The 22730-nt window shown below is 51.3% G+C and overlaps 2 protein-coding genes across 2 annotated transcripts; both read right to left on the reverse strand.

The window, feature by feature from the left end:
- Nucleotides 1-275: 275 nt before the first annotated feature.
- On the reverse strand, nt 276-4227 carry LOC138553635 (uncharacterized). The gene is made up of 4 exons (XM_069642572.1): nt 4150-4227; nt 1586-1950; nt 856-944; nt 276-466 (listed from the first exon to the last, which is right to left on the reverse strand). Exons 1-4 carry the CDS (start codon nt 4225-4227, stop codon nt 276-278), a joined length of 723 nt encoding a protein of 240 aa, XP_069498673.1.
- An 8840-nt stretch (nt 4228-13067) lies between these two features.
- On the reverse strand, nt 13068-22147 carry LOC138553651 (octapeptide-repeat protein T2-like). Its single transcript, XM_069642573.1, has 4 exons — nt 21980-22147; nt 17727-17813; nt 15112-15434; nt 13068-13218 (listed from the first exon to the last, which is right to left on the reverse strand). Exons 1-4 carry the CDS (start codon nt 22145-22147, stop codon nt 13068-13070), a joined length of 729 nt encoding a protein of 242 aa, XP_069498674.1.
- Between the last annotated feature and the right edge of the window lie 583 nt (nt 22148-22730).

A 22730-nucleotide genomic window follows, 5' to 3' on the forward strand; every position in this document is an offset into this window, starting at 1 on the left:
CGCTCTCTCTCACTTTCTCTCTCTCGCTTTCTCTCTTGCTCGCTCTTTCACTTGCTCTCGCTTTCTCTCTCGCTTTCTCTCTCGCTCGCTCTTGCTTTCACTCTCTCGCTTTCGCTTTCTCTCTCTCGCTTTCACTCGCTCTTTTGCTTTCTCTCTCGCTTTTGATCGCTTTCTCTCTCTCGCGCTCTCTCGCTTTCTCTCTCGCTTGCTCTCGCTTTCTCTCTCTCGCTTTCGCTTTCTCTCTCTCGCTTTCACTTTCTCTCTCGCTCGCTCTTTCACTCGCTCTTGCTTTCTCTCTCGCTCACTTGCTCACGCTCTCTCGCTTTTGCTCGCTTTCTCTCTTGCTCTCTCGCTTTCTCACTCGCTTTCTCTTGCTCGCTCTTGCTTTCGCTCGCTTTCTCTCTTGCTTTCGCTCTCGCTTTCTCTTGCTTTCGCTCTCGCTCGCTCTCTCGCTTGCTCTCTCGCTCTCGCTTGCGCTCTCGCTCTCGCTTGCTCTCTCGCTTGCTCTCGCTCTCTCGCTTTCTCTTGCTCGCTTTATCTCTCTCGCTCTCTCGCTTTCGCTTGCTCGCTTTATCTCTCTCGCTCTCTCTCGCTTTCGCTTGCTCTCGCTTTATCTCTCTCGCTCTCTCTCTCTCGCTCTCTCTCGCTCGCTTTCGCTTTCTCTTGCTCTCTCGCTTTCTCACACGAGCTCTCGCTTTCTTTCACTTTTGCGAGCTCTCGCTTTCTCTCGCTTTGGCAAGCTCTCGCTTTTGCGAGCTCTCGCTTTCTCTCGCTTTGGCAAGCTCTCGCTTTCTCTTGCTTTGGCGAGCTCTCGCTCGCTCTCTCTCACTCGCTCTCACTCTCTCTCTCACTCACTCTCGCTTGCACTCTCGCTCTCTTGCTCTCGCTCGCTTTCGCTTTGTCTCTCACTCTCTTGCCTGCTCTCGCTCGCTTTCTCTCGCGCTCTTGCTCGCTTTCTCTCGCGCTCTCACTTTCTCTCACGCTCTCGCTTTCTCTTGCTCTCGCCTTCTCTCGCTTTCTCTCTCTCGTGCTCTCTCTCACTCTCTCTCGCTTTTGTTCGCTCTCGCTGTCTCTCGCTTTCTATTGCTTTCTCTCTCTCGCTTTCGCTTTTTCTCTCGCTCACTCGTTCACTCGCTCTCTCTCTCGCTTGCTCGTGCTCTCTTGCTTTCGCTCGCTTTCTCACTCGCTTTCTCTCTCGCTCGCTTGCTCGTTCTCTCGCTTTCTCACTCGCATTCTCTCTTGCTCGCTTTCTCTCTCGCTTGCTCTCGCTTTCTCTCTCGCTTGCTCTCTCGCTCTCGCTCACTGTCGCTCTCGCTTGCTCTCGCTCTTGCTCGCTTTATCTCTCTTGCTCGCTTTCGCTTGCTCTCGCTCTCTCGCTTTCTCACACGAGCGCTCGCTTTCTCTCGCTTATGGGAGCTCTCGCTTTTGCGAGCTCTCACTTTCTCTCGCTCTCTCGCTTGCACTCTCTCGCTTGCACTCTGGCTTTCTCGTTCGCTCTCTCGCTCTCACTTTCTCGCTCACTCTCGCTTTCTCTCTCACTTTCGTTCGCTCTCGCTTGCACTCTCGCTTTCTCACTTTCACTCACTTGCACTCTCGCTTTCTCTCGCTTTCGCTTTCTCTCTCGCTCGCGCTCTCTCTTGCTCTCGCTCGCTTTCGCTTTCTCTCTCGCTTTCTCTCGCTCGCTCTCGCTTTCACTCTCTCGCTTTCGCTCGCTCTCGCTTTCACTCTCTCGCTTTCACTCTCTCGCTTTCGCTCGCTCTCGCTTTCACTCTCTCGCTTTCGCTCGCTCTCGCTTTCACTCTCTCGCTTTCGCTCGCTCTCGCTTTCACTCTCTCGCTTTCGCTCGCTCTCGCTTTCACTCTCTCGCTTTCGCTCGCTCTCGCTTGCTCTCGCTTTCACTCTCTCGCTTTCACTCTCTCGCTTTCGCTCGCTCTCGCTTTCACTCTCTCGCTTTCATTCTCTCGCTTTCGCTCGCTCTCGCTTTCGCTTTCTCTCTCTCGCTCTCGCTTTCTCAAACTCGCTTTTGCTCGCTCTCACTTTTACTTTCTCTCGCTTTCGCTCGCATTCTCGCGCTCTCTCGCTTTCTCGCTCTGTCACTCTCTCCCTTGCTCTCTCTCGCTTTTGCTTGCTTGCTCTCTCTCACTCATGATTGCTCTGTCTTGCTCTTTCTATCTCGCTCGCTCTCTCTAGCTCACTTGCTCAATCTCTCATGCTCGCTCTCCTGTGCTCACTCAGTCTCTCTCACTTGCTTTCTCACGTATGCTCACTTTTACTCTAACTCTCACTCTCACTCTCTATCTTGCTCTCTCCCGCACTCTCTCATGCACATTTGCTCTCTGGTGCTCGCTCACTCTCTCGCACTCATTTACTCTTGCTCGCTTGGTCACTCTCTCTTCCCCTGGCTCGCTCTCTCACACTCATTCACGCTTGCTCTCCCTCTCTTTCTCACTTTCTTGCTCACTTTCACTCTCGCTCTCTCTCGATCTCAAGCTCCCTTACACTCTGTCTTTGACAAAACAGCACATTAAATAGCGTGTCATTTCCTTTGTGCCTTTGACGGAGTTTCAAACTGCAGTGCTGAAGAGAAAAATGTTTCATTCATCCATCGCGGTGTCCTTTTTCATAAATGAACAATGGAGGCAGTTTGAACAAATCAACTTGCATCTGAACTGTGTCACGTATTCACTGCAGAACAAACTTAATTCTACATTTCCAGTTGGCTTTGCACAGTTCAAATCTCTTTTTATTTTATGAAATGGGCCACTTTCCCCTAGGCACCAATGTTTTGCACTCAGAAGCAATGGCCTAAATTGCATTGAATATTAGTAGGGGGATATGTTATTGGGTCTTGGAATGTTAGTAGAATTAGTATGTTATTTTACTTTCATTGCATTTAGTCCATTGCTGTGGTGTGGTGCAAATGATAAAACCTGTTCAGGGCCAAATTGAATTTGGCTGGCTTGTGCTTTTTGCGTAATAATACTGACGTCTATTAGACACAGTTTGAGGCTCGCACATGAGTCTCACGCCCTTGGCCCTAGTTAACATTCAGACCTTTGAATTAAAACAAGGTAGCTCTGCTAAACTGTAGATGATGAAATGCAGATTAGGGAAATACTATCACTATACATTTCTACACTCCATTGTTCATTTATGAAAAAGGAAAAAACGCTGCCAGATGAATTTAACATTTTTCTCTTCAGCTCTGCCGTTTGAATTTTGGTCAAAGGCACAAAGGAAATCATGTGCTATTTAATGGGCTGATGTGTCATTCAAAGAGAACCTCCTCTTGACAAATGAGTTTGAGAAAAAAGCTTGAGGAAGAGAGGGCTGGGTCATTCACTCACTCACTGGTGAAGGTAGCGGAAGGACTGGCAGAGAGTCACTCTCGCACTCACGCTCACTTGCTCTCTCTTGCATGCTCTCACCCTCTTTGAGCTCTCTCTTGCTCGTTCTTGCTCTCTCTCGATCTTTCTCGTTCTCTCTGTCTCTCACGCACACACTCTCTCGTGCTTGCACTCTCTTGCACTTGATCTCTCTCGCTCTCTCTCTTTCTTGCTCTCTCACTCACTCGGTCTCTCGATTGCTCTCTCTCTCTTGCTCTTTTGTGCTCTCGTGCTCTTGCTTGCTCTCAATCTCCCTCGCTCACTCTCACTCTCTCGTGCTCTCACTGACTCTCGTGCTCTCGCTCACTCTCGTGCCCTCTAACACGCTCTCTCACTCTCGTTCTCTCTCGCTCTGTCACTCTTGCTTGCTCCCTCTCACTCTCTCTCCAGCTCTCTCTCTTTCTCACATGCTCTCTCTCTTGATCTCTCCCTCTCTTGCGCACGCTCTCTTTCTCGCTTGCTGTCTCTCACTCACACTCTCTCATTCTTGCTCTCACTCTCGCAATTGCTCTCACGTCTCTCAGCTCGCTCTCTTGCGCTCTCGCCCTTTCTTGCTCTCTTTCCCTCTCACTCTATTGCTCTCTCGCTCTTTCTCTCGCTTGCTCTTGTTCGCTCACTCTTGCTTGCTATCTCCCTCTCTCTCACTCTCTCTATCGCACTCATGCTGGCTCTTGGTCACTCACTCGCTTTCTCTTGCTTGCTCTCTCGCACTCTTGTGCTCACTCGCTCACGCTCACTCACTCTCTCACGCTGCCTTACTCACTTTGTCTTGCACTCTCTCGCTTGCTGTTTCTTCCTCTTGCTCTCGCTCACTTTCTATCAATCGCTCTCGATATCTCATGATCGCTTGCTCACTCGCTCTCTCTCGCGTTCTATGTCTCTTGCTCACTCTTGCTTGCTCTCGCTCATGCTCGTTCACTCCCTCGTGCTTGCACTGCTTTCTCTCTCATGCTCGCTCGCTCACTTGCACTCTCTCATACTCACTCTCATACTCTTGTTCTCACTCTCGTTCTCTCTCACTCACACTTGCTGTCTAGTTCTCTCTTTCTCACTTCTCTCTCGCACGCTTTCTTGCTCTGTCTCATTCTCTTGCTTGCTCTCTTGTGTGCTCTCTTTCTTGTGAGCTCTCTCTCGCTCATTCATGCTCTATCGCTCTCACACTCTTGTGCTAGCTCTCTCATGCTCTTTCTCGCTCTTGCTTGCTTTCTTCACACACTCTCTTGCTCCCACTCGCTCTTGCTCTCGAGCATTCTCACACTCTCACTGTCTCTCTCGTTCACTCTTGTGCTCACTCCCTTTCTCTCACTTGCACTGTTATGCTCACTCAATCGCACTCTTGTGCTCGCTCTCACTCTCTCTCATGCTCTTGCTCTCTCTTGCTCACCCTCTTTCTCTCTCTCGTGCTCGCTCTCTTTCTCACTTGTTCTCTCACTCTCTCACTCACACTATCTCGATTGCTATCTCTCTGGGTCCTTCTCTTGTTCTCTCTTGCTCGCTCTCACTCGCTCTCTCTCTCTTGCTCTCTCCCTCTCTCGCTTTCGTTCTTTTGCTTGCTCTTTCGTGTGCTCTTGCTTTCGCTCTCTCGCTCTCCCATTCAGTCTCTCTCACTTTTGTGCTCTATCCCTCTCTTGCTCTCACTCTATCGCACTCTCTTCCTTGCTCCCTCTCACTCTCTTGCGCCCTCTCCCTCTCTCTCGCACGCTCTCTCTCTTGGTCTCTCACTCACACTCTCTCATTCTTGCTCACGCTCCCTCAGATCGCTCTCTTGCATGCTCTCTCCCTCTTGCTCTTTCCCCTTCTCACTCTAATGCACTCTCTCTCGTGCTCGCTCACTCTCACACTGTTGTGCTAGCTCTCTCGTATGCTCCCTCGCTCTCTTTCTCACATGCTCTTGTTCGCTCTCACTCTTGCTTGCCATCTCCCTCTCTTGCTCTCTTTCCCTCTCTCTCTGTATCGCACTCACTCTCATGCTGGCTCTTGGTCACTTACTTGCTTGCTCTCGCTTGCTCTTTCGCTTGTGCTTTCTCTCGCACTCTGGTGCTCGCTCTCTCGTGCTCGCTCCCTCTCTCTTGCATGCTCACTCTCTTGCTCACTCTCCCTCTTGCACACTTTCTCTTGCACTCTCGCTTGCCGTTTCTTCCTCTCATTCTCCCTCACTTGCTCTCTCGCTCACTCTCTTTCAATCACTCTCCATCCGTCTCATTCTCTCATGATCGCTCCGTCTCGCGCTCTCACGTGCTTGCTTGCTCGCTCTCTCGTTCTGTCTCTTGCTCGCTCTTGCTTGCTCTCTCGCTCGCTCTTGCTCACTCACACTCCCTCATGCACGCTCACTCCCTCGTGCTTGCTTGCTTTCTCTCGTGCTCGCTCACTCTCGTGCTCGCTCATGCTTGCTCTCTTGCTTGCTCGCTCTCGCTTGCTCTCACTCTCTCGCTTGCTCTCTGCCGCACTCTTGCTCACTCTCTCTAGCTCCCTCTTTCATTCTCATGCTCACTTTCTTGCTCTCTCGATCGCTCTCCCTCTCTTGTTCTCTCGCTCTCTTGCATTCTCACTCTTGCTCACTCTCACTTGCTTTCTCGCTTGCCCTCTTTTGCAATCTCGTGCTTGCTCTCTCTCTTTCTCACTTGCTCTCACTCCCTTTCTCTCAATTGGTCTCTCTGGCACCCTCTCTCTTGCTCTCTCTTGCTCTTTCTCTCTCTCGCTTTCACTCTCTTGCTTTCTCTCTCGCTCTCTTGCTTTCACTCACTCTCGCTCTCGCTTGCTCTCTCGCTTGCGCTTGCTCTCTCGCTTGCGCTCTCGCTCGCTCACTTTCTCTCACGCTCTCTCGCTCTTTTTCTCCCTTTCTCGCTCGCGTGCTCTCGCTTTCTCTCTTGCTCGCTTTCTCTCTCGCGCGCTTTCGCTTTCTCTCTCTCGCTTGCTCTCTCGCTCTCACCTTCTCTCTCGCTTTCACTCTCTCTCGCTCTCTCGCTTTCACTCTCTCTTGCTTTCTCTCTCGTTCTCGCTTGCGCTCTCGCTTTCTCTCTCTCGCTCACTCTTGCTCACTTTCGCTTTCTCTCGCTTTCACTCACTTTCTCTCATGCTCTTTTTCTCTCTTGCTCGCGTGCTCTTGCTTTCTCTCTCTCGTTTTCGCTCACTCTTGCTTTCGCTTTCTCTCTCTCTCGCTTTCTTGCTTGCTCGCTCTCGCTTTCTTTCTCGCTTTCTCTTGCTCGCTCTCATTTTCTCTCGCTTTCTCTTTCTCGCTTGCTCTTGCTTTCTCTCTTGCTCGCTCTCACTTTCTCACTCGCTCTCTCTCTCTTCTCTCGCTTGCGTGCAATCTTGCTTTCTCGCGCAATCTCGCTTGCTTTCTCGCGCGCAATCTCGCTTTCTCACTTGCTTGCTCGCTTTTGCTCGCTCTCGCTTTCTCTCTGGCTCACTCTTGCTTTCGCTCTCACTTTCTCTCTCGCTCGCTCTCTCACTTGCTCTCGCTCGCTTCCGCTTTCTCTCTTGCTCTCTCGCTCTCATTTTCGCTCGCTCTCGCTTTCTTTCTCGCTCTCTCGCTTTCGCTCGCTCTCTCTTTCTCTCGCTTTTGCTTTCTCTCTCGCTTTATCTCGCTCTCGCTTACTCTTGCTCACTTTCTCTCGCGCTCTCTCGCTCGCTTTATCTCTCACTTTCACTTTCACTCGCTCTGTTTCTCTCTTGCTTTCTGTCTTGCTCGCTCTCGCTTTCTTTCTCGCTCTCGCTTTCTCGCTCGCTCTCGTTTTCTCTTGCTCTCGCTTTCTCGCTCGCTTTCTCTTTCTCGCTCGCTCTCGCTTTCTCGCTCGCTTTCTCTTTCTCGCTCGCTTTCTCGCTTGCAATTGCTTTCTCGCTCGCTCTCGCTTTCTCGCTCTCGCTTTCTCGCTCTCTCTCTCACTTTCTCGCTCGCTCTCACTTTCTTTCTCGCTTTCTCGCTTTCTCTCTCGCGCTCTCGCGCTGCGCTTGCTTTCTCGTGCGTGCGCGCTCTCGCTGGCTTTCTCACACGCGCTCTCTCGCTTGCTTTCGCGTCCGCTCTCTCGCTTGCTTTCGCGCGCGCTCTCTCGCTTGCTTGCGCGCACACTCTCTCGCTTGCTTGCGCGCACACTCTCTCGCTTGCTTGCGCGCACACACTCTCTCGCTTGCTTTCGCGCGCGCACACTCTCGCTTGCTTTCCTGCGCACGCACTCTCGCTTGCTCGCTCTTGCTCTCACTCGCTCGCTTTCTCTCGCTTTCACTTTCTCACTTTCACTCACTCTTGCTTGCACTCTCGCTTTCGCGCACGCGCTCTCTCGCTTGCTTTCCTGCGCACGCACTCTCGCTTGCTCGCTCTTGCTCTCACTCGCTCGCTTTCTCTCGCTTTCACTTTCTCGCTTTCGCTGGCGCTCTCTCTCGCTCGCTTTCACATTCTCTCTATCTCGCGCTCTCTCATGCTCCCTCTCTCACGCTCGCTTTCTCTCACGCTCGCTTTCTCTCTCGCTCTCGCTTTCTCTCTCGCTCGCTCTTGCTTTCTCTCTCGGTCTCGCTGTCTCTCGCTTTCTCTCTCGCTCTCTCGCTTTCACTCGCTCTCGCTTGCACTCTCGATATTCTCTCTCACTTTCTCTTTCGCTCTCCCTCGCTTTCTCTCGCTCGCTCTCGCTTTCTCTCGCTCGCTTTCGCTCGCTCTCGCTCACTTTCTATCGCTTTCGCTCGCTCTCTTTCGCTTTCTCTTGCTTTCTCTCTCGCTTTCTCACTTTCTCTCTGGCTCGCTCTCGCTTTCTCTCTGGCTCGCTCTCGCTTTCTCTCGCTCGTTCTCTTTCTCACTTTCTCTCGCTTGTTCGCACTTTCTCTCGCTTGTTCGCACTTTCTCTCGCTCTCGCTTTCTCTCTCACTTTCGCTCGCTCTTGCTCTCTCGCTTGCGCTCACTCTCGCTTTCATTCTCACTCTCGCTTTCTCTCTCGCTCACGCTTTCTCTCTCGCTCTCGCTTTCTCTCTCGCTCTCGCTCGCATTTGCTTTCTCTGTCGCTCGCTTTCTCTCGGACTCTCGCTTGCTCTCACTCGCTTTCTCTCTCACTCTCTCGCCCGCTCTCACTCGCCCGGGCTCTCACACTCACTCGCCCTCGCTTTCTCTCGCTCTCAATTTCTCGCTCTCGCTTTCTCTCTTTCGCTTTCTCTTGCTTTTGCTCACTATCGCTCTCTCTCTCGCTTTCTCTCGCTTGCGCTCGCTTTCTCACCCTTGCACGCTCTCTCGCTTTCCCGCTCGCTCTCTCTTTTTCGCTCACTCTCTCTCTCTTTTGCTCTCGGTCGCTCTCGCGCTTTCTCTCGGTCACTCTCGCTTTCTCTCGCTCTCGCTTTCTCGCTTTCTCCCTCGCTCTCTCTCTCGCTTGCATTCTCGCATTCTCTCTCGCTTTCTCTCGCTCTCACTTTCTCTCACACTCACTTTCTCGCTCACTCTCACTTTCTCGCTCACTCTCACTTTCTCGCTCACTCTCACTTTCTCGCTCACTTTCTCGCTCACGCTCACTTTCTCGCTCGCTTTCTCTCTCGCTTTTGCTTTCTCTCTTGCTCGCTCTTTCCCTCGCTCGCTTGCTCACGCTCTCTCGCTTTCTCTCACTTTCTCGCTCGCTTGCTCTCTCTTGCTCTCTCTTGCTTGCTCTCTCTCGCTCGCTCTCTCGCTTGCTCTCGCTCTCTCGCTTGCTCTCATGCTCGCTCTCTCGCTTGCTCTCGCTCTCTCGCTTGCTCTCGCGCTTTCTCTCTCTCACTCTCGCTTGCTCTTGCTCGCTTTATCTCTCTTGCTCTCTCTCGCTTTATCTCTCTCGCTTTCGCTCGCTTGCTCTCGCTTTCTCACTCGCTTTCTCTCTCGCTTGCTCTCGCTTTCTCTCTCACTCGCTCTCGCTTTCTCTCTCGCTTGCTCTCGCTTTCTCTCTCGCTTGCTCTCGCTTTCTCTCTCGCTTGCTCTCTCGCTCTTGCGCTCTTGCTTGCTCTCTTGCTCTCGCGCTTTCACTTTCTTGCTCTCGCTTGCTCTTGCTCGCTTTCGCTTGCTCTCGCTTTATCTCTCGCTCGCTCTCGCTTTATCTCTCTCGCTCGCTTTCTCTTGCTCTCTCTCGCTCGCTTTCGCTTTCTCTCGCTTTCTCACGCTCTCTCGCTTTCTCACGCTCTCTCGCTTTCTCACATGAGCGCTCGCTTTTGGGAGTCTCGCTTTTGTGAGCTCTCACTTTTTCTCGCTCTCTCGCTTGCACTCTCGCTTTCTCGTTCGCTCTCTCGCTCTCACTTTCTCGCTCTCTCTCGCTTTCGCTCTCGCTCTCTCGCTTTCTCTCGCTTGCACGCACTCTCACTTTCTCTCGCTCTCGCTTGCACTCTCACTTTCTCTCGCTCTCTCGCTCTCACTCTCACTTTCTCTCGCTCTCTCACTTTCGCTTTCTCTCTCTCGCCCTCGCTCGCTCTCACTCTCGCTTTCACTCTCTCGCTTGCTCTCGCTTTCGCTTGCTCGCTCTCGCTTTCACTCTCTCACTTTCGCTTTCGCTCTTTCGCTCTCCCTCGCTTTCTCTCTCGCTTTCTCGCTCGCTCTCGCTCTCGCTTTCTCTCTCGCTCTCGCTTTCGCTTTCGCTCACTCTCACTTTCTCTCTCGCTTTCGCTCGCTCTCGCTTTCGCTTTCTCTCTCTCGCGCTCTCTCGCTTTCTCGCTCTGTCGCTCTCTCCCTTGCTCTCTCTCGCTTTCGGTTGCTTGCTCTCTCTCTCATTATTGCTCTGTCTTGCTCTTTCTATCTCGCTCGCTCTCTCTAGCTCACTTGCTCAATCTCTCATGCTCAATCTCCTGTGCTCACTCAGTCTCTCTCACTCATGCTCACTTTTACTCTAACTCTCACTCTCTATCTTGCTCTCTCCCGCACTCTCTCATGCACATTTGCTCTCTGGTGCTCGCTCACTCTCTCGCACTCATTTACTCTTGCTCGCTTGGTCACTCTCTCTTCCCCTGGCTCGCTCTCTCACACTCATTCACGCTTGCTCTACCTCTCTTTCTCACTCTCTTGCTCACTTTCACTCTCACTCACTTTCACTCTCGCTCTCTCTCGATCTCAAGCTCCCTTACGCTCTGTCTTTGACAAAACAGCACATTAAATAGCGCGTGATTTCCTTTGTGCCTTTGACGGAGTTTCAAACGGCAGCGCTGAAGAGAAAAATGTTACATTCATCCCGCGCGGTGTCCTTTTTCATAAATGAACAAATCAACTTGCATCTGAACCGTGTCACGTATTCACTGCAGAACAAACTTAATTCTTCATTTCCAGTTGGCTTTGCACAGTTCAAATCTCTTTATTTTATGAAATGGGCCACTTTTCCCTAGGCACCAATGTTTTGCACTCAGAAGCAATGGCCTAAATTGCATTGAATATTAGTAGGGGAATATGTTATTGGGTCTTGGAATGTTAGTAGAATTAGTATGTTATTTTACTTTCAGTGCATTTAGTCCATTGCTGTGGTGTGGTGCAAATGATAAAAACCTGTTCAGGGCCAAATTAAAATTGGCTGGCTTGTGCTTTTTGCGTAATAATACTGACGTCTATTAGACACAGTTTGAGGCTCGCACATGAGTCTCACGCCCTTGGCCCTAGTTAACATTCAGACCTTTGAATTAAAACAAGGTAGCTCTGCTAAACTGTAGATGATGAAATGCAGATTAGGGAATTACTATCACTATACATCTCTACACTCCATTGTTCATTTATGAAAAAGAAAAAAACGCTGCCAGATGAATTTAACATTTTTCTCTTCAGCTTTGCCGTTTGATTTTTGGTCAAAGGCACAAAGGAAATCATGTGCTATTTAATGGGCTGATCTGATGGGTGTCATTCAAAGAGAACCTCCTCTTGACAAATGAGTTTGAGAAAAAAGCTTGAGGAAGAGAGGGCTGGGTCATTCACTCACTCACTGGTGAAGGTAGCAGAAGGAATGGCAGAGAGTCACTCTTGCACTCATGCTCACTTGCTCTCTCTTGCATGCTCTCACTCACCGTTCTTGCTCTCTCTCGATCTTTCTCTCTCATTCTCTCCGTCACTCACGCGCACTCTCTCTCGTGCTTGCACTCTCTTGCACTTGATCTCTCTTGCTCTCTCTCTTTCTCGCTCTCTCACTCACTCGGTCTCTCGATTGCTCTCTCTTGTGCTCTCGCTCTCTTGCGCAATCTCCCTCGCTCACTCTCGTGCCCTCTCACAAACTCACTCTCCCACTCTCACTCTCGCTCTGTCACTCTTGCTTGCTCCCTCTCTCTTGATCTCTCCCTCTCTTGCACACGCGCTCTTTCTCGCTTGCTCTCACTCACATTCTCTCTCGTTCTTGCTCTCACTCTCGCAATTGCTCTCATGTCTCAGCTCGCTCTCTTGCGCTCTCGCCCTCTCTTGCTCCCTTTCCCTCTCACTCTATTGCTCTCTCGCTCTTTCTCTCGCTTGCTCTTGTTCGCTCACTCTCCCTCTCTATCGCACTCATGCTGGCTCTTGCTCACTCACTCGCTTTCGCTTTCGCACGCTTTCTCTCGCTCTCTCTCACTTTTGCTCACTCGCTCTCTCTCGCGAGTTCTCTCTCACTCTCGCTCTCTCGCGAGCTCTCTCTCACTCTCGCTCTCTCGCGAGCTCTCACTTTCTCTTGCGAGCTCTCACTTTCTCTTGCGAGCTCTCACTTTCTCTCGCTCTCTCGCGAGCTCTCACTTTGGCGAGCTCTCGCTCGCTCTCTCTCTCTCTCAATTTCTCGCTTTCACTTTCGCTTGCTCGCGCTTTCTCTTGCTTTCGCTCGCTATCGCTTTCTCTTGCTTTTGCGAGCGCTCACGCAAGCGAGAGCTCTCGCTTTCTCTCGCAAGCTCTCGCTTTTGCGAGCTCTCGCTTTGGCGAGCTCTCGCTCACTCTCGCTCGCGCTCTCTCTCGCTCTCAATTTCTCGCTTTCACTTTCGCTTGCTCGCGCTTTCTCTTGCTTTTGCTCGCTATCACTTTCTCTCACTTTCTCTCACTCTCACTTGCATTCGCTCTCTCGCTTGCTCTCGCGCTCTCGCTCGCTTTCGCTTTCTCTCTCACTTGCTCTCACTCTCCTGTGCTCTCGCTCGCTCTCTCGCTTTCTCACGCTCACACGCTCTCTCGCTTTCTCACGCTCACACGCTCTCTCGCTTTCCTGCACGCTCTCGCTCTTTCGCTCGCTCTCACTCTCTCTCGCTTTCGCTCTCGCTCACTCTCGCTTTCTCTCGCGCTCTCGCTTTCTCACTCGCTTTCTCGCTCGCTTTCTCTTTCGCTCGCTTTCTCTCACGCGCTCGCTTTCTCTCACGCGCTCGCTTTCTCGCTCGCTTTCTCTTTCGCTCTCGCTTTCTCACTCGCTTTCTCTCTTTCGCTCGCTTTCTCTCTCGCTCGTGCTCTCTTTTGCTCTCGCTCACTTACTCTCGCTCACTTACTCTCTCGCTCACTAACTCGCTCGCTTTCTCACTTGCTCGCTTTCTCACTCGCTCGCTTTCTCACTCGCTCGCTTTCTCACTCGCTCGCTTTCACTCACTCTCGCTTTCACTCGCTCTCGCTTTTGTTTGCGCTTTCTCTCTCGCACTTGCTTGCTCTCGCTTTCTCTCTCGCTTTCTCTCTCGCTCTCTCTCGCTCGCTCTCACTTTCTCGCTCGCTCTCACTTTCTCGCTCGCTCTCGCTTTCTCTTGCTCGCTCTGGCTTTCTCTCTCACTCGGGCTTTCTCGCTCTCACTTTCTCACTTGCTCTTGCTTTCTCTCTTGCTCGTTCTTGCTTTCTTTCTTGCTCGCTCTCGCTTTCTTTCGCTCTCGTTTTCGCTCGCTCTCGCTTTCTTGCTCGCTCTCTCTTTCTCGCTTGCTCTCGCTTTCTTGCTCGCTTTCCCTTTCTCACTCGCTTTCGCTTTCTCGCTTGCTCTTGCTTTCTCTCTTGCTCGCTCTTGCTTTCTCTCTTGCTCGCTCTCGCTTTCTTTCGCTCTCGCTCTCTCTTTCTCGCTTGCTCTCGCTTTCTTGCTCGCTCTCTCTTTCTCACTTGCTCTCTCTTGCACGCTTTCTTGCTCGGTTTCATTCTCGCTTGCTCTGTCTCTCTCGCTTGTTCTCTCATTCTCTTGCTTGCTCTCTTGTGTGCTCTCTTTCTTGTGAGCTCTCTCTCGCTCATTCATGCTCGCTCGCTCTCACACACTCTTGTGCTAGCTCTCTCTCATGCTCTTTCTCGCTCTTGCTTGCTTTCTTCACACTCTCTTGCTCTCACTCGCTCTTGCTCTTGAGCATTCTCACGCTCTCACTTTCACTGTCTCTCTCGTTCACTCTTGTGCTCACTCCCTTTCTCTCACTCGCAATGTCATGCTCACTCACTCGCACTCTTGTGCTTGTTCTCACTCTCTCTCATGCTCTTGCTCTCTCTCGGGCTCGCTCTCTTTCTCACTTGTTCTCTCACTCTCTCACTCGCTCTCTCTCGATTGCTATCTCTCTGGGTCCTTCTCTTGCTCTCTCTTGCTCGCTCTCACTCACTCTCTCTCTCTTGCTCTCTCGCTTTCGTTCTTTTGCTTGCTCTTTCGTGTGCTCTTACTTTCGCTCTCTCGCTCTCCCATTCAGTCTCTCTCACTTTTGTGCTCTATCCCTCTCTTGCTCTCACTCTATCGCACTCTCTTCCTTGCTCCCTCTCACTCTCTTGCGCTCTCTCACTCTCTCTCGCACACTCTCTCTCTTGGTCTCTCACTCACACACTCTCATTCTTGCTCACGCTCCCTCAGATGGCTCTCTTGCATGCTCTCTCCCTCTTGCTCTTTCCCCCTCTCACTCTAATGCACTCTCTCTCGTGCTTGCTCACTCTCACACTGTTGTGCTAGCTCTCTCTCATGCTCCCTCGCTCTCTTTCTCACTTGCTCTTGTTCGCTCTCACTCTTGCTTGCCATCTCCCTCTCTTGCTCTCTTTCCCTCTCTCTATCTCTGTATCACACTCACTCTCATGCTGGCTCTTGGTCACTCACTTGCACGCTCTCGCTCTCTCTCTCTCGCTCGCTTTCTCACGCTCGCACGCTCTCTCGCTTTCCCGCTCGCTCTCTCTTTTTCGCTCGCTCTTTCGCTCACTCTCTCTCTCTTTTGCTCTCGCTCACTCTCGCTCGCTCTCGCTTTTGCTCGCTTTTGCTTTTTCTCTCGCTCTCTCTCACTTTCGCTCTCGCGTTCTCTCTCGCGCTCCCTCTCTTGCTCTCGCTTGCGCGCTTGCTCTCACTCGCTCTCGCTTTCGCTCTCGCTTTCGCACGCTCTTGCTTTCTATCGCTTTCTCTTTCGCTCGCTCTCGCTTTCTCACTCACTCACTTTCTCGCTCACTCTCGCTTTCTCTCTCGCTCTTTCTTGCTCACTCTCCCTTTCTCTCTCGCTCACTCTCGCTTTCTCTCTCGCTCACTCTCGCTCTTGCTTTCGCTCACTCTCGCTTTCTCTCTCGCTTGCTCTCGCTTTCTCTTGCTCTCTCGCTCGCTCTTGCTTTCTCTTGATCACTCGCTTGCCTGCTCTCGCTTTCTCTTGCTTTCTCTCGCTTTCTCGCTCGCTCTCGCTTTCTCTCTCGCTTTCTCTCTCTCACTCTCTCTCACTTTCTCGCTCGCTCTCGCTCTTGCTTGCTCGCGTGCTCTCGCTTTCTCTCACTCGCTCTGGCTTTCTCTCGCTCTCTCTGGCTTTCTCGCTTGCTCGCTCTCGCTTTCTCACTTGCTCTTGCTTTCTCTCTTGCTCGTTCTCGCTTTCTTTCTTGCTTTCTCTCTTGCTCACTCTCACTTTCTCTCACTCTCGCTTTCTCTCTCGCTCGCTCTCGTTTTTTCTCACTCTTGCTTTCTCACTCGCTCTCGCTTTCTCGCTCGCTTTCCCTTTCTCACTCGCTTTCTCTTTCTCGCTTGCTCTTGCTTTCTCTCTTGCTCGCTCGTGCTTTCTCTCTTGCTCGCTCTCGCTTTCTTTCGCTCGCTCTCGCTTTCTTGCTCGCTCTTTCTCGCTCTCGCTTTCTCGCTCGCTCTCGCTTTCTTGCTTGCTCTCACTTTCTCGCTCGCTGTTGCTTTCTTTCTCGCTCTCTCGCTCCCTCTCTTTCTCTCTCGCTTTCTCTCGCTCTCGCTTTCTCTCGTGCGCAATCTCGCTTTCTCTCGTGCGCAATCTCGCTTTCTCTCGCTCTCACTTGCTTTCTCTCTCGCTCTTTCTTGCTCTCTCTTGCTTTCTCTCTCACTTTCGCTCGATCGCTCTGTCTCTCACTTGCACTATCTCATATTCACTCTCATACTCTTGTTCTCTCACTCTCTCGTTCTCACTCTCGTTCTCTTTCTCACACTTGCTGTCTAGTTCTCTTTCTCACTTGCTCTCTCTTGCACGCTTTCTTGCTCGGTTTCATTCTCGCTTGCTCTGTCTCTCTCGCTTGTTCTCTCATTCTCTTGCTTGCTCTCTTGTGTGCTCTCTTTGTTGTGAGCTCTCTCTCGCTCATTCATGCTCGCTCTCACACACTCTTGTGCTAGCTCTCTCTCATGCTCTTTCTCGCTCTTACTTGCTTTCTTCACACTCTCTTGCTCTCACTCTCTCTCATGCTCTTGCTCTCTCTTGCTCACCCTCTTTCTATCTCTCGTGCTCGCGCTCTTTCTCACTTGTTCTCTCACTCGCTCTCTCTCGATTGCTATCTCTCTGGGTCCTTCTCTTGCTCTCTCTTGCTCGCTCTCTCTCTTGCTCTCTCGCTTTCGTTCTTTTGCTTGCTCTTTCGTGTGCTCTTGCTTTCGCTCTCTCGCTCTCCCATTCAGTCTCTCTCACTTTCGTGCTCTATCCCTCTCTTGCTCTCACTCTATCGCACTCTCTTCCTTGCTCGCTCTCACTCTCTTGCGCTCTCTCCCTCTCTCTCGCACGCTCTCTCTCTTGGTCTCTCACTCACACTTTCTCATTCTTGCTCACGCTCCCTCAGATCGCTCTCTTGCACGCTCTCTCCCTCTTGCTCTTTCCCCCTCTCACTCTAATGCACTCTCTCTCGTGCTCGCTCTCACTCACTCTCACACTGTTGTGCTAGCTCTCTCTCATGCTCCCTCGCTCTCTCACTTGCTCTTGTTCACTCTCACTCTTGCTTGCCATCTCCCTCTCTTGCTCTCTTTCCCTCACTCTCATGCTGGCTCTTGGTCACTCACTTGCACGCTCTCTCTCGCTCACGCTCGTACGCTCTCTCGCTTTCCCGCTCGCTCTCTCTTTTTCGCTCGCTCTTTCGCTCACTCTCTCTCTTTTGCTCTCGCTCACTCTCGCTCGCTCTCTCTCGCTTTTGCTCGCTTTCGCTTTTTCTCTTGCTTTCTCTCGCTCGCTCTTGCTTTCTCTCGCTTTCTCGCTCGCTTTCTCTCGCTTTCTCGCTCGCTTTCGCTCTCACTTTCTCCCTCGCTTTCTCTCTCGCTCTAGCTTTCTCTTTCGCTCGCTCTCTCTCTCTCTCTCTCACTTGCACTCTCGCATTCGCTTTCTCGCTCACTCTCACTTTCTCGCTCACTCTCACTTTCTCGCTCACTCTCACTTTCTCGCTCACTCTCACTTTCTTGCTCTCACTTTCTCTCGCTCGCTCTTTCACTCGCTCGCTCACGCTCTCTCGCTTTCTCGCTCACTTTCTCTCGCTCGTTTGCTCTCGCTTTCTTTCGCTTTCTCACTCGCTTTCTCTCTTGCTTGCTCGCTCTCGCTCGCTCTCGCTTTCTCTCTCGCTTGCGCTCACTCTAGCTCTCTCTCTCGCTCGCTCTCGCGCTCGCTCTCGCGCCCTCGCTCTTGCGCTTTTGCTTTCTCTCTCTCTCGCTTGCTCTCGCTTTATCTCTCGCTCTCTCTCTCTCGCTTGCTCTCACTCTCTCTTGCTCGCTTTTGCTTTCTCTCACTTTCTCACGCGAGCTCTCGCTTTCTCCCGCTTTTGCGAGCTCTCGCTTTTTCCCGCTTTTGCGAGCTCTCGCTTTCTCCCGCTTTTGCAAGCTCTCACTTTCTCTCGCTTGCACTCTCTCGCTCTCTCACTTTCTCGCGCTCTCTCACTTTCTCGCTTTCTCTTGCTCTCGTTTTCTCTCTCGCTTTCTCTCTCTCTCACTTTTCTCGCTCACTCACTTTCTCTCTCGCTCTCACTTTCTCTCGCTCTCTCGCATTCGCTCTCTCTCACTTTCTCTCTCGCTTTCGCTCTCTCCTGCTTTCGCTCTCTCTCGCTTTCTCTCTTGCTTTCGCTCGCTCTCGCTCTCGCTTTCTCTCTCACTTTCACTTGCTCTCGCTTCCTCTCGCTCGTTCTTGCTTTCACTCTCTCGCTTTCGCTTTCTCTCTCACTTTTGCTCGCTCTTTTGCTTTCTCTCTCGCTTTCTCTCTTGCGCTCTCTCGCTTTCTCTCGCTCGCTCTCTCTCACTTTCTCTCTCTCGCTTTCTCTCTTGCTCGCTCTTTCACTTGCTCTCGCTTTCTCTCTCGCTCTCTCTCGCTTTCTCTCTCGCTCGCTCTTGCTTTCACTCTCTCACTTTCGCTTTCTCTCTCTCGCTTTTACTCGCTCTTTCGCTTTCTCTCTCGCTTTCTCTCTCTTGCGCTCTCTCGCTTTCTCTCGCTCGCTCTCTCTCACTTTCTCCCTCTCGCTTTCTCTCTTGCTCGCTCTTTCACTTGCTCTCGCTTTCTCTCTCGCTTTCTCTCTCGCTCTCTCGCTTTCGCTTTCTCTCTCTCGCTTTCGCTTTCTCTCTCTCGCTTTCGCTTTCTCTCTCGCTCGCTCTTTCACTCGCTCTCGCTTTCTCTCTTGCTCTCTCGCTTTCTCACTCGCTTGCTCGCTTTCTCTTGCTTTCGCTCTCGCTCGCTCTCTCGCTCTCGCTTGCTCTCGCTCTCTCTTGCTTTCGCTTGCTCTCGCTTTATCTCTCTCGCTCTCTCTCTCTCTCGCTCGCTTTCTCTTGCTCTCTCGCTTTCTCACACGAGCTCTCGCTTTCTTTCACTTTTGCGAGCTCTCGCTTTCTCTCGCTTTGGCAAGCTCTCGCTTTCTCTTGCTTTGGCGAGCTCTCACTCGCTCTCGCTCTCTCGCTCGTTCTTGCTCTCTAGCTTGCTCGCTCTCTCGCTCTCTTGCGCTTTCACTCACTCTCGCTTGCACTCTCGCTCGCTCGCGCTCTCTTGCTCTCGCTCGCTTTGTCTCTCGCTCTCTTGCCTGCTCTCGCTCACTTTCTCTCGCGCTCTTGCTCGCTTTCTCTCGCGCTCTCACTTTCTCTCACGCTCTCTCTCGCCTTCTATTGCTTTCTCTCTCTCGCTTTCGCTTTTTCTCTCGCTCACTCGTTCACTCGCTCTCTCTCTCTCGCTTGCTCGTGCTCTCTCGCTTTCGCTCGCTTTCTCACTCGCTTTCTCTCTCGCTCGCTTGCTCGTTCTCTCGCTTTCTCTCTCTTGCTCGCTTTCTCTCTCACTGTCGCTCTCGCTTGCTCTCGCTCTCGCTCGCTTTATCTCTCTTGCTCGCTTCCGCTTGCTCTCGCTTTATATCTCTCGCTCGCTCTCGCTTTATATCTCTCGCTCGCTTTCGCTTTCTCTCGCTCTCTCGCTTTCTCACACGAGCGCTCGCTTTCTCTCGCTTTTGGGAGCTCTCGCTTTTGCGAGCTCTCACTTTCTCTCGCTCTCTCACTTGCACTCTCTCGCTTGCACTCTGGCTTTCTCGTTCGCTCTCTCGCTCTCACTTTCTCGCTCACTCTCGCTTTCTCTCTCACTTTCGCTCGCTTTCTCTCTCACTTTCACTCGCTTGCACTCTTGCTTTCTCTCTCACTTTCACTCGCTTGCACTCTCGCTTTCTCTCTCTCTTGCTCTCGCTCGCTTTCGCTTTCTCTCTCTTGCTTTCTCTCGCTCGCTCTCGCTTTCACTCTCTCGCTTTTGCTCGCTCTCGCTTTCGCTCGCTCTCGCTTTCACTCTCTCGCTTTCGCTCGCTCTCGCTTTCACTCTCTCGCTTTCGCTCGCTCTCGCTTTCACTCTCTCGCTTTCGCTCGCTCTCGCTTTCACTCTCTCGCTTTCGCTCGCTCTCGCTTTCACTCTCTCGCTTTCGCTCGCTCTCGCTTTCACTCTCTCGCTTTCGCTCGCTCTCGCTTTCACTCTCTCGCTTTCGCTCGCTCTCGCTTTCACTCTCTCGCTTTCATTCTCTCGCTTTCGCTCGCTCTCTCTTTCGCTTTCTCTCTCTCGCTTTCACTCGCTCTCACTTTTACTTTCTCTCGCTTTCGCTCGCTTTCTCTCTCTCGCACTCTCTCGCTTTCTCGCTCTGTCACTCTCTCCCTTGCTCTCTCTCGCTTTTGCTTGCTTGCTCTCTCTCTCTCACTCATGATTGCTGTCTTGCTCTTTCTATCTCGCTCGCTCTCTCTAGCTCACTTGCTCAATCTCTCATGCTCGCTCTCCTGTGCTCACTCAGTCTCTCTCACTTGCTTTCTCATGCATGCTCACTTTTACTCTAACTCTCGCTCTCTGCCGCACTCTCTCATGCACATTTGCTCTCTGGTGCTCGCTCACTCATTTACTCTTGCTCGCTTGGTCACTCTCTCTTCCCCTGGCTCGCTCTCTTACACTCATTCACGCTTGCTCTCCCTCTCTTTCTCACTCTCTTGCTCACTTTCACTCTCGCTCTCTCTCGATCTCAAGCTCCCTTACGCTCTGTCTTTGACGGAGTTTCAAACTGCAGCGCTGAAGAGAAAAATGTTACATTCATCCAGCGCGGTGTCCTTTTTCATAAATGAACAAATCAACTTGCATCTGAACCGTGTCACGTATTCACTGCAGAACAAACTTAATTCTTCATTTCCAGTTGGCTTTGCACAGTTCAAATCTCTTTATTTTATGAAATGGGCCACTTTTCCCTAGGCACCAATGTTTTGCACTCAGAAGCAATGGCCTAAATTGCATTGAATATTAGTAGGGGAATATGTTATTGGGTCTTGGAATGTTAGTAGAATTAGCATGTTATTTTACTTTCATTGCATTTAGTCCATTGCTGTGGTGTGGTGCAAATGATAAAAACCTGTTTAGGGCCAAATTAAAATTGGCTGGCTTGTGCTTTTTGCGTAATAATACTGACGTCTATTAGACACAGTTTGAGGCTCGCACATGAGTCTCACGCCCTTGGCCCTAGTTAACATTCAGACCTTTGAATTAAAACAAGGTAGCTCTGCTAAACTGTAGATGATGAAATGCAGATTAGGGAAATACTTTTCCCTATACATCTCTACACACCATTGTTCATTTATAAAAAAGGAAAAAACGCTTCCAGATGAATTTAAGATTTTTCTCTTCAGCTTTGCTGTTTGATTTTTGGTCAAAGGCACAAAGGAAATCATGTGCTATTTAATGGGCTGATCTGATGGGTGTCATTCAAAGAGAACCTCCTCTTGACAAATGAGTTTGAGAAAAAAGCTTGAGGAAGAGAGGGCTGTCATTCACTCACTGGTGAAGGTAGCAGAAGGAATGGCACAGAGTCACTCTTGCACTCATGCTCACTTGCTCTCTCTTGCATGCTCTCACTCACCCTCTTTGCTCTCTCTCGATCTTTCTCTCTCGTTCTCTCCGTCTCTCACTCTCTTGCACTTGATCTCTCTCGCTCTCTCTCTTTCTCGCTCTCTCACTCACTCGGTCTCTCGATTGCTCTCTCTCTTGCTCTCTTGTGCTCTCGCGCTCTTGCGCAATCTCCCTCGCTCACTCTCACTCTCTCGTGCTCTCGCTCACTCTCGTGCCCTCTCACAAACTCACTCTCCCACTCTCTCACTCTCGCTCTGTCTCTCTTGATCTCTCCCTCTCTTGAGCACGCTCTCTTTCTCGCTTGCTCTCACTCTCGCAATTGCTCTCACGTCTCAGCTCGCTCTCTTGCGCTCTTTCCCTCTCTTGCTCACTTTCCCTCTCACTCTATTGCTCTCTCGCTCTTTCTCTCGCTTGCTCTTGTTCGCTCACTCTTGCTTGCTATCTCCCTCTCTCTCTCGCACTCATGCTGGCTCTTGGTCACTCACTCGCTTTCTCTTGCTTGCTCTCTCGCACTCACTCACTCTCACGCTGTCTTGCTCACTTTGTCTTGCACTCTCTCGCTTGCTGTTTCTTCCTCTTGCTTGCTTTCTATCAATCGCTCTCGATCTCTCATGATCACTCTCTCGTTCTCTCACTTGCTTGCTCACTCGCTCTCTCTCGCGTTCTATGTCTCTTGCTCACTCTTGCCTGCTCTCGCTCTAGCTCATGATCGCTCACTCCCTCATGCTCGCACTGCTTTCTCTCTCATACTCACTCTCACACTTTTATTCTCTCACACTCGTTCTCTCTCACTAACACTTGCTGTCTAGTTCTCTTTCTCACTTGCTCTCTCTCGCAAGCTTTCTTGCTCTCTCTCATTCTCGCTTGCTCTGTCTCTCGCTTGCTCTCTCATTCTCTTGCTTGCTCTCTTGTGTGCTCTCTTTCTTGTGAGCGCTCTCGCTCATTCATGCTCGCTCTCACACACTCTTGTACTAGCTCTCTCATGCTCTTTCTTGCTCTTGCTTGCTTTCTTCACACTCTCTTGCTCTCACTCGCTCTTGCTCTCAAGCATTCTCACGTTCTCACTGTCTCTCTCGTTCACTCTTGTGCTCACTCCCTTTCTTTCACTCGCACTGTCATGCTCCTCACTCGCACTCTTGTGCTCGCTCTCACTCTCTCATGCTCTTGCTCACCCTCTTGCTCCCTCTCTCACTTACTTTCTCTTTCTCTCTCTCGTGCTCGCTCTCTTTCTCACTTGTTCTCTCACTCGCTTTCTCTCGATTGCTATCTCTCTGGGTCCTTCTCTTGCTCTCTCCCTCTCTCGCTCTCTTGCTTTCGTTCTTTTGCTTGCTCTCTTTCGTGTGCTCTTGCTTTCGCTCTCTCATTCACTCTCTCTCACTTGTGTGCTCTATCCCTCTCTTGCTCTCACTCTATCACACTCTCTACCTTGCTCCCTCTCACTCTTTTGCTCTCTCTCCCTCTCTCTCGCACGCTCTCTCTCTTGGTCTCTCACACTCTCTCCCTCTTGCTCTTTCCCCCTCTCACTCTAATGCACTCTCTCTCATGCTCCCTCACTCTTTCTCACTTGCTCTTGTTCGCTCTCAATTTTGCTTGCCATCTCCCTCTCTCTCTGTATCGCACTCACTCTCATGCTGGCTCTTGGTCACTCACTTGCACGCTCTCGCTCTCGCTCTCTCGCTTGTGCTTTCTCTCATACTCTGGTGCTCGCTCGCTCTCTCGTGCTCGCTCCCTCTCTCTCGCACACTTTCTCTTGCACTCTCGCTTGCCGTTTCTCTTTCTAATGCTCTCTCACTAGCTCTCTCGCTCACTCTATCAATCACTCTACATCCCTCTCATTCTCTCATGATCGCTCCCTCTCCCGTGCTCTCACGTGCTTGCTTGCTCGCTCTCTCGTTCTCGCTCTTTCTTGCTCTCTCGCTCGCTCATGCATGCTCACTCCCTCATGCA

This window comes from Ambystoma mexicanum, chromosome 1q, assembly GCF_040938575.1.
Source record: "Ambystoma mexicanum isolate Mex_15411 chromosome 1q, UKY_AmexF1_1, whole genome shotgun sequence".
In the NCBI taxonomy this organism is placed as follows: domain Eukaryota; kingdom Metazoa; phylum Chordata; class Amphibia; order Caudata; family Ambystomatidae; genus Ambystoma; species Ambystoma mexicanum.

Coding starts and splice junctions, on each gene's coding strand:
- LOC138553651 (XM_069642573.1), bottom strand. CDS start 22,147: ATGAGAGAGCGAAAGCAAGAGCACACGAAAGAGAGCAAGCAAAAGAAC. Junction 17,814..21,979: donor ACGAGAGAGAGAAAGAGAAA/GTAAGTGAGAGA, acceptor AGCGAGTAAAAG/CGAGAGAGAGAAAGCGAAAG. Junction 15,435..17,726: donor GAGAGAGAAAGCGAGAGCAA/GTGAAAGAGCGA, acceptor ATTGCGCACGAG/AGAAAGCGAGAGCGAGAGAA.
- LOC138553635 (XM_069642572.1), bottom strand. CDS start 4,227: ATGAGATATCGAGAGCGATTGATAGAAAGTGAGCGAGAGCAAGAGGAA. Junction 1,951..4,149: donor GCGAGAGAGTGCAAGACAAA/GTGAGTAAGGCA, acceptor AGAGAATGAAAG/CGAGAGAGTGAAAGCGAGAG. Junction 467..855: donor GAGCGAGAGTGCAAGCGAGA/GTGAGTGAGAGA, acceptor AGCGCAAGCGAG/AGCGAGAGAGCAAGCGAGAG.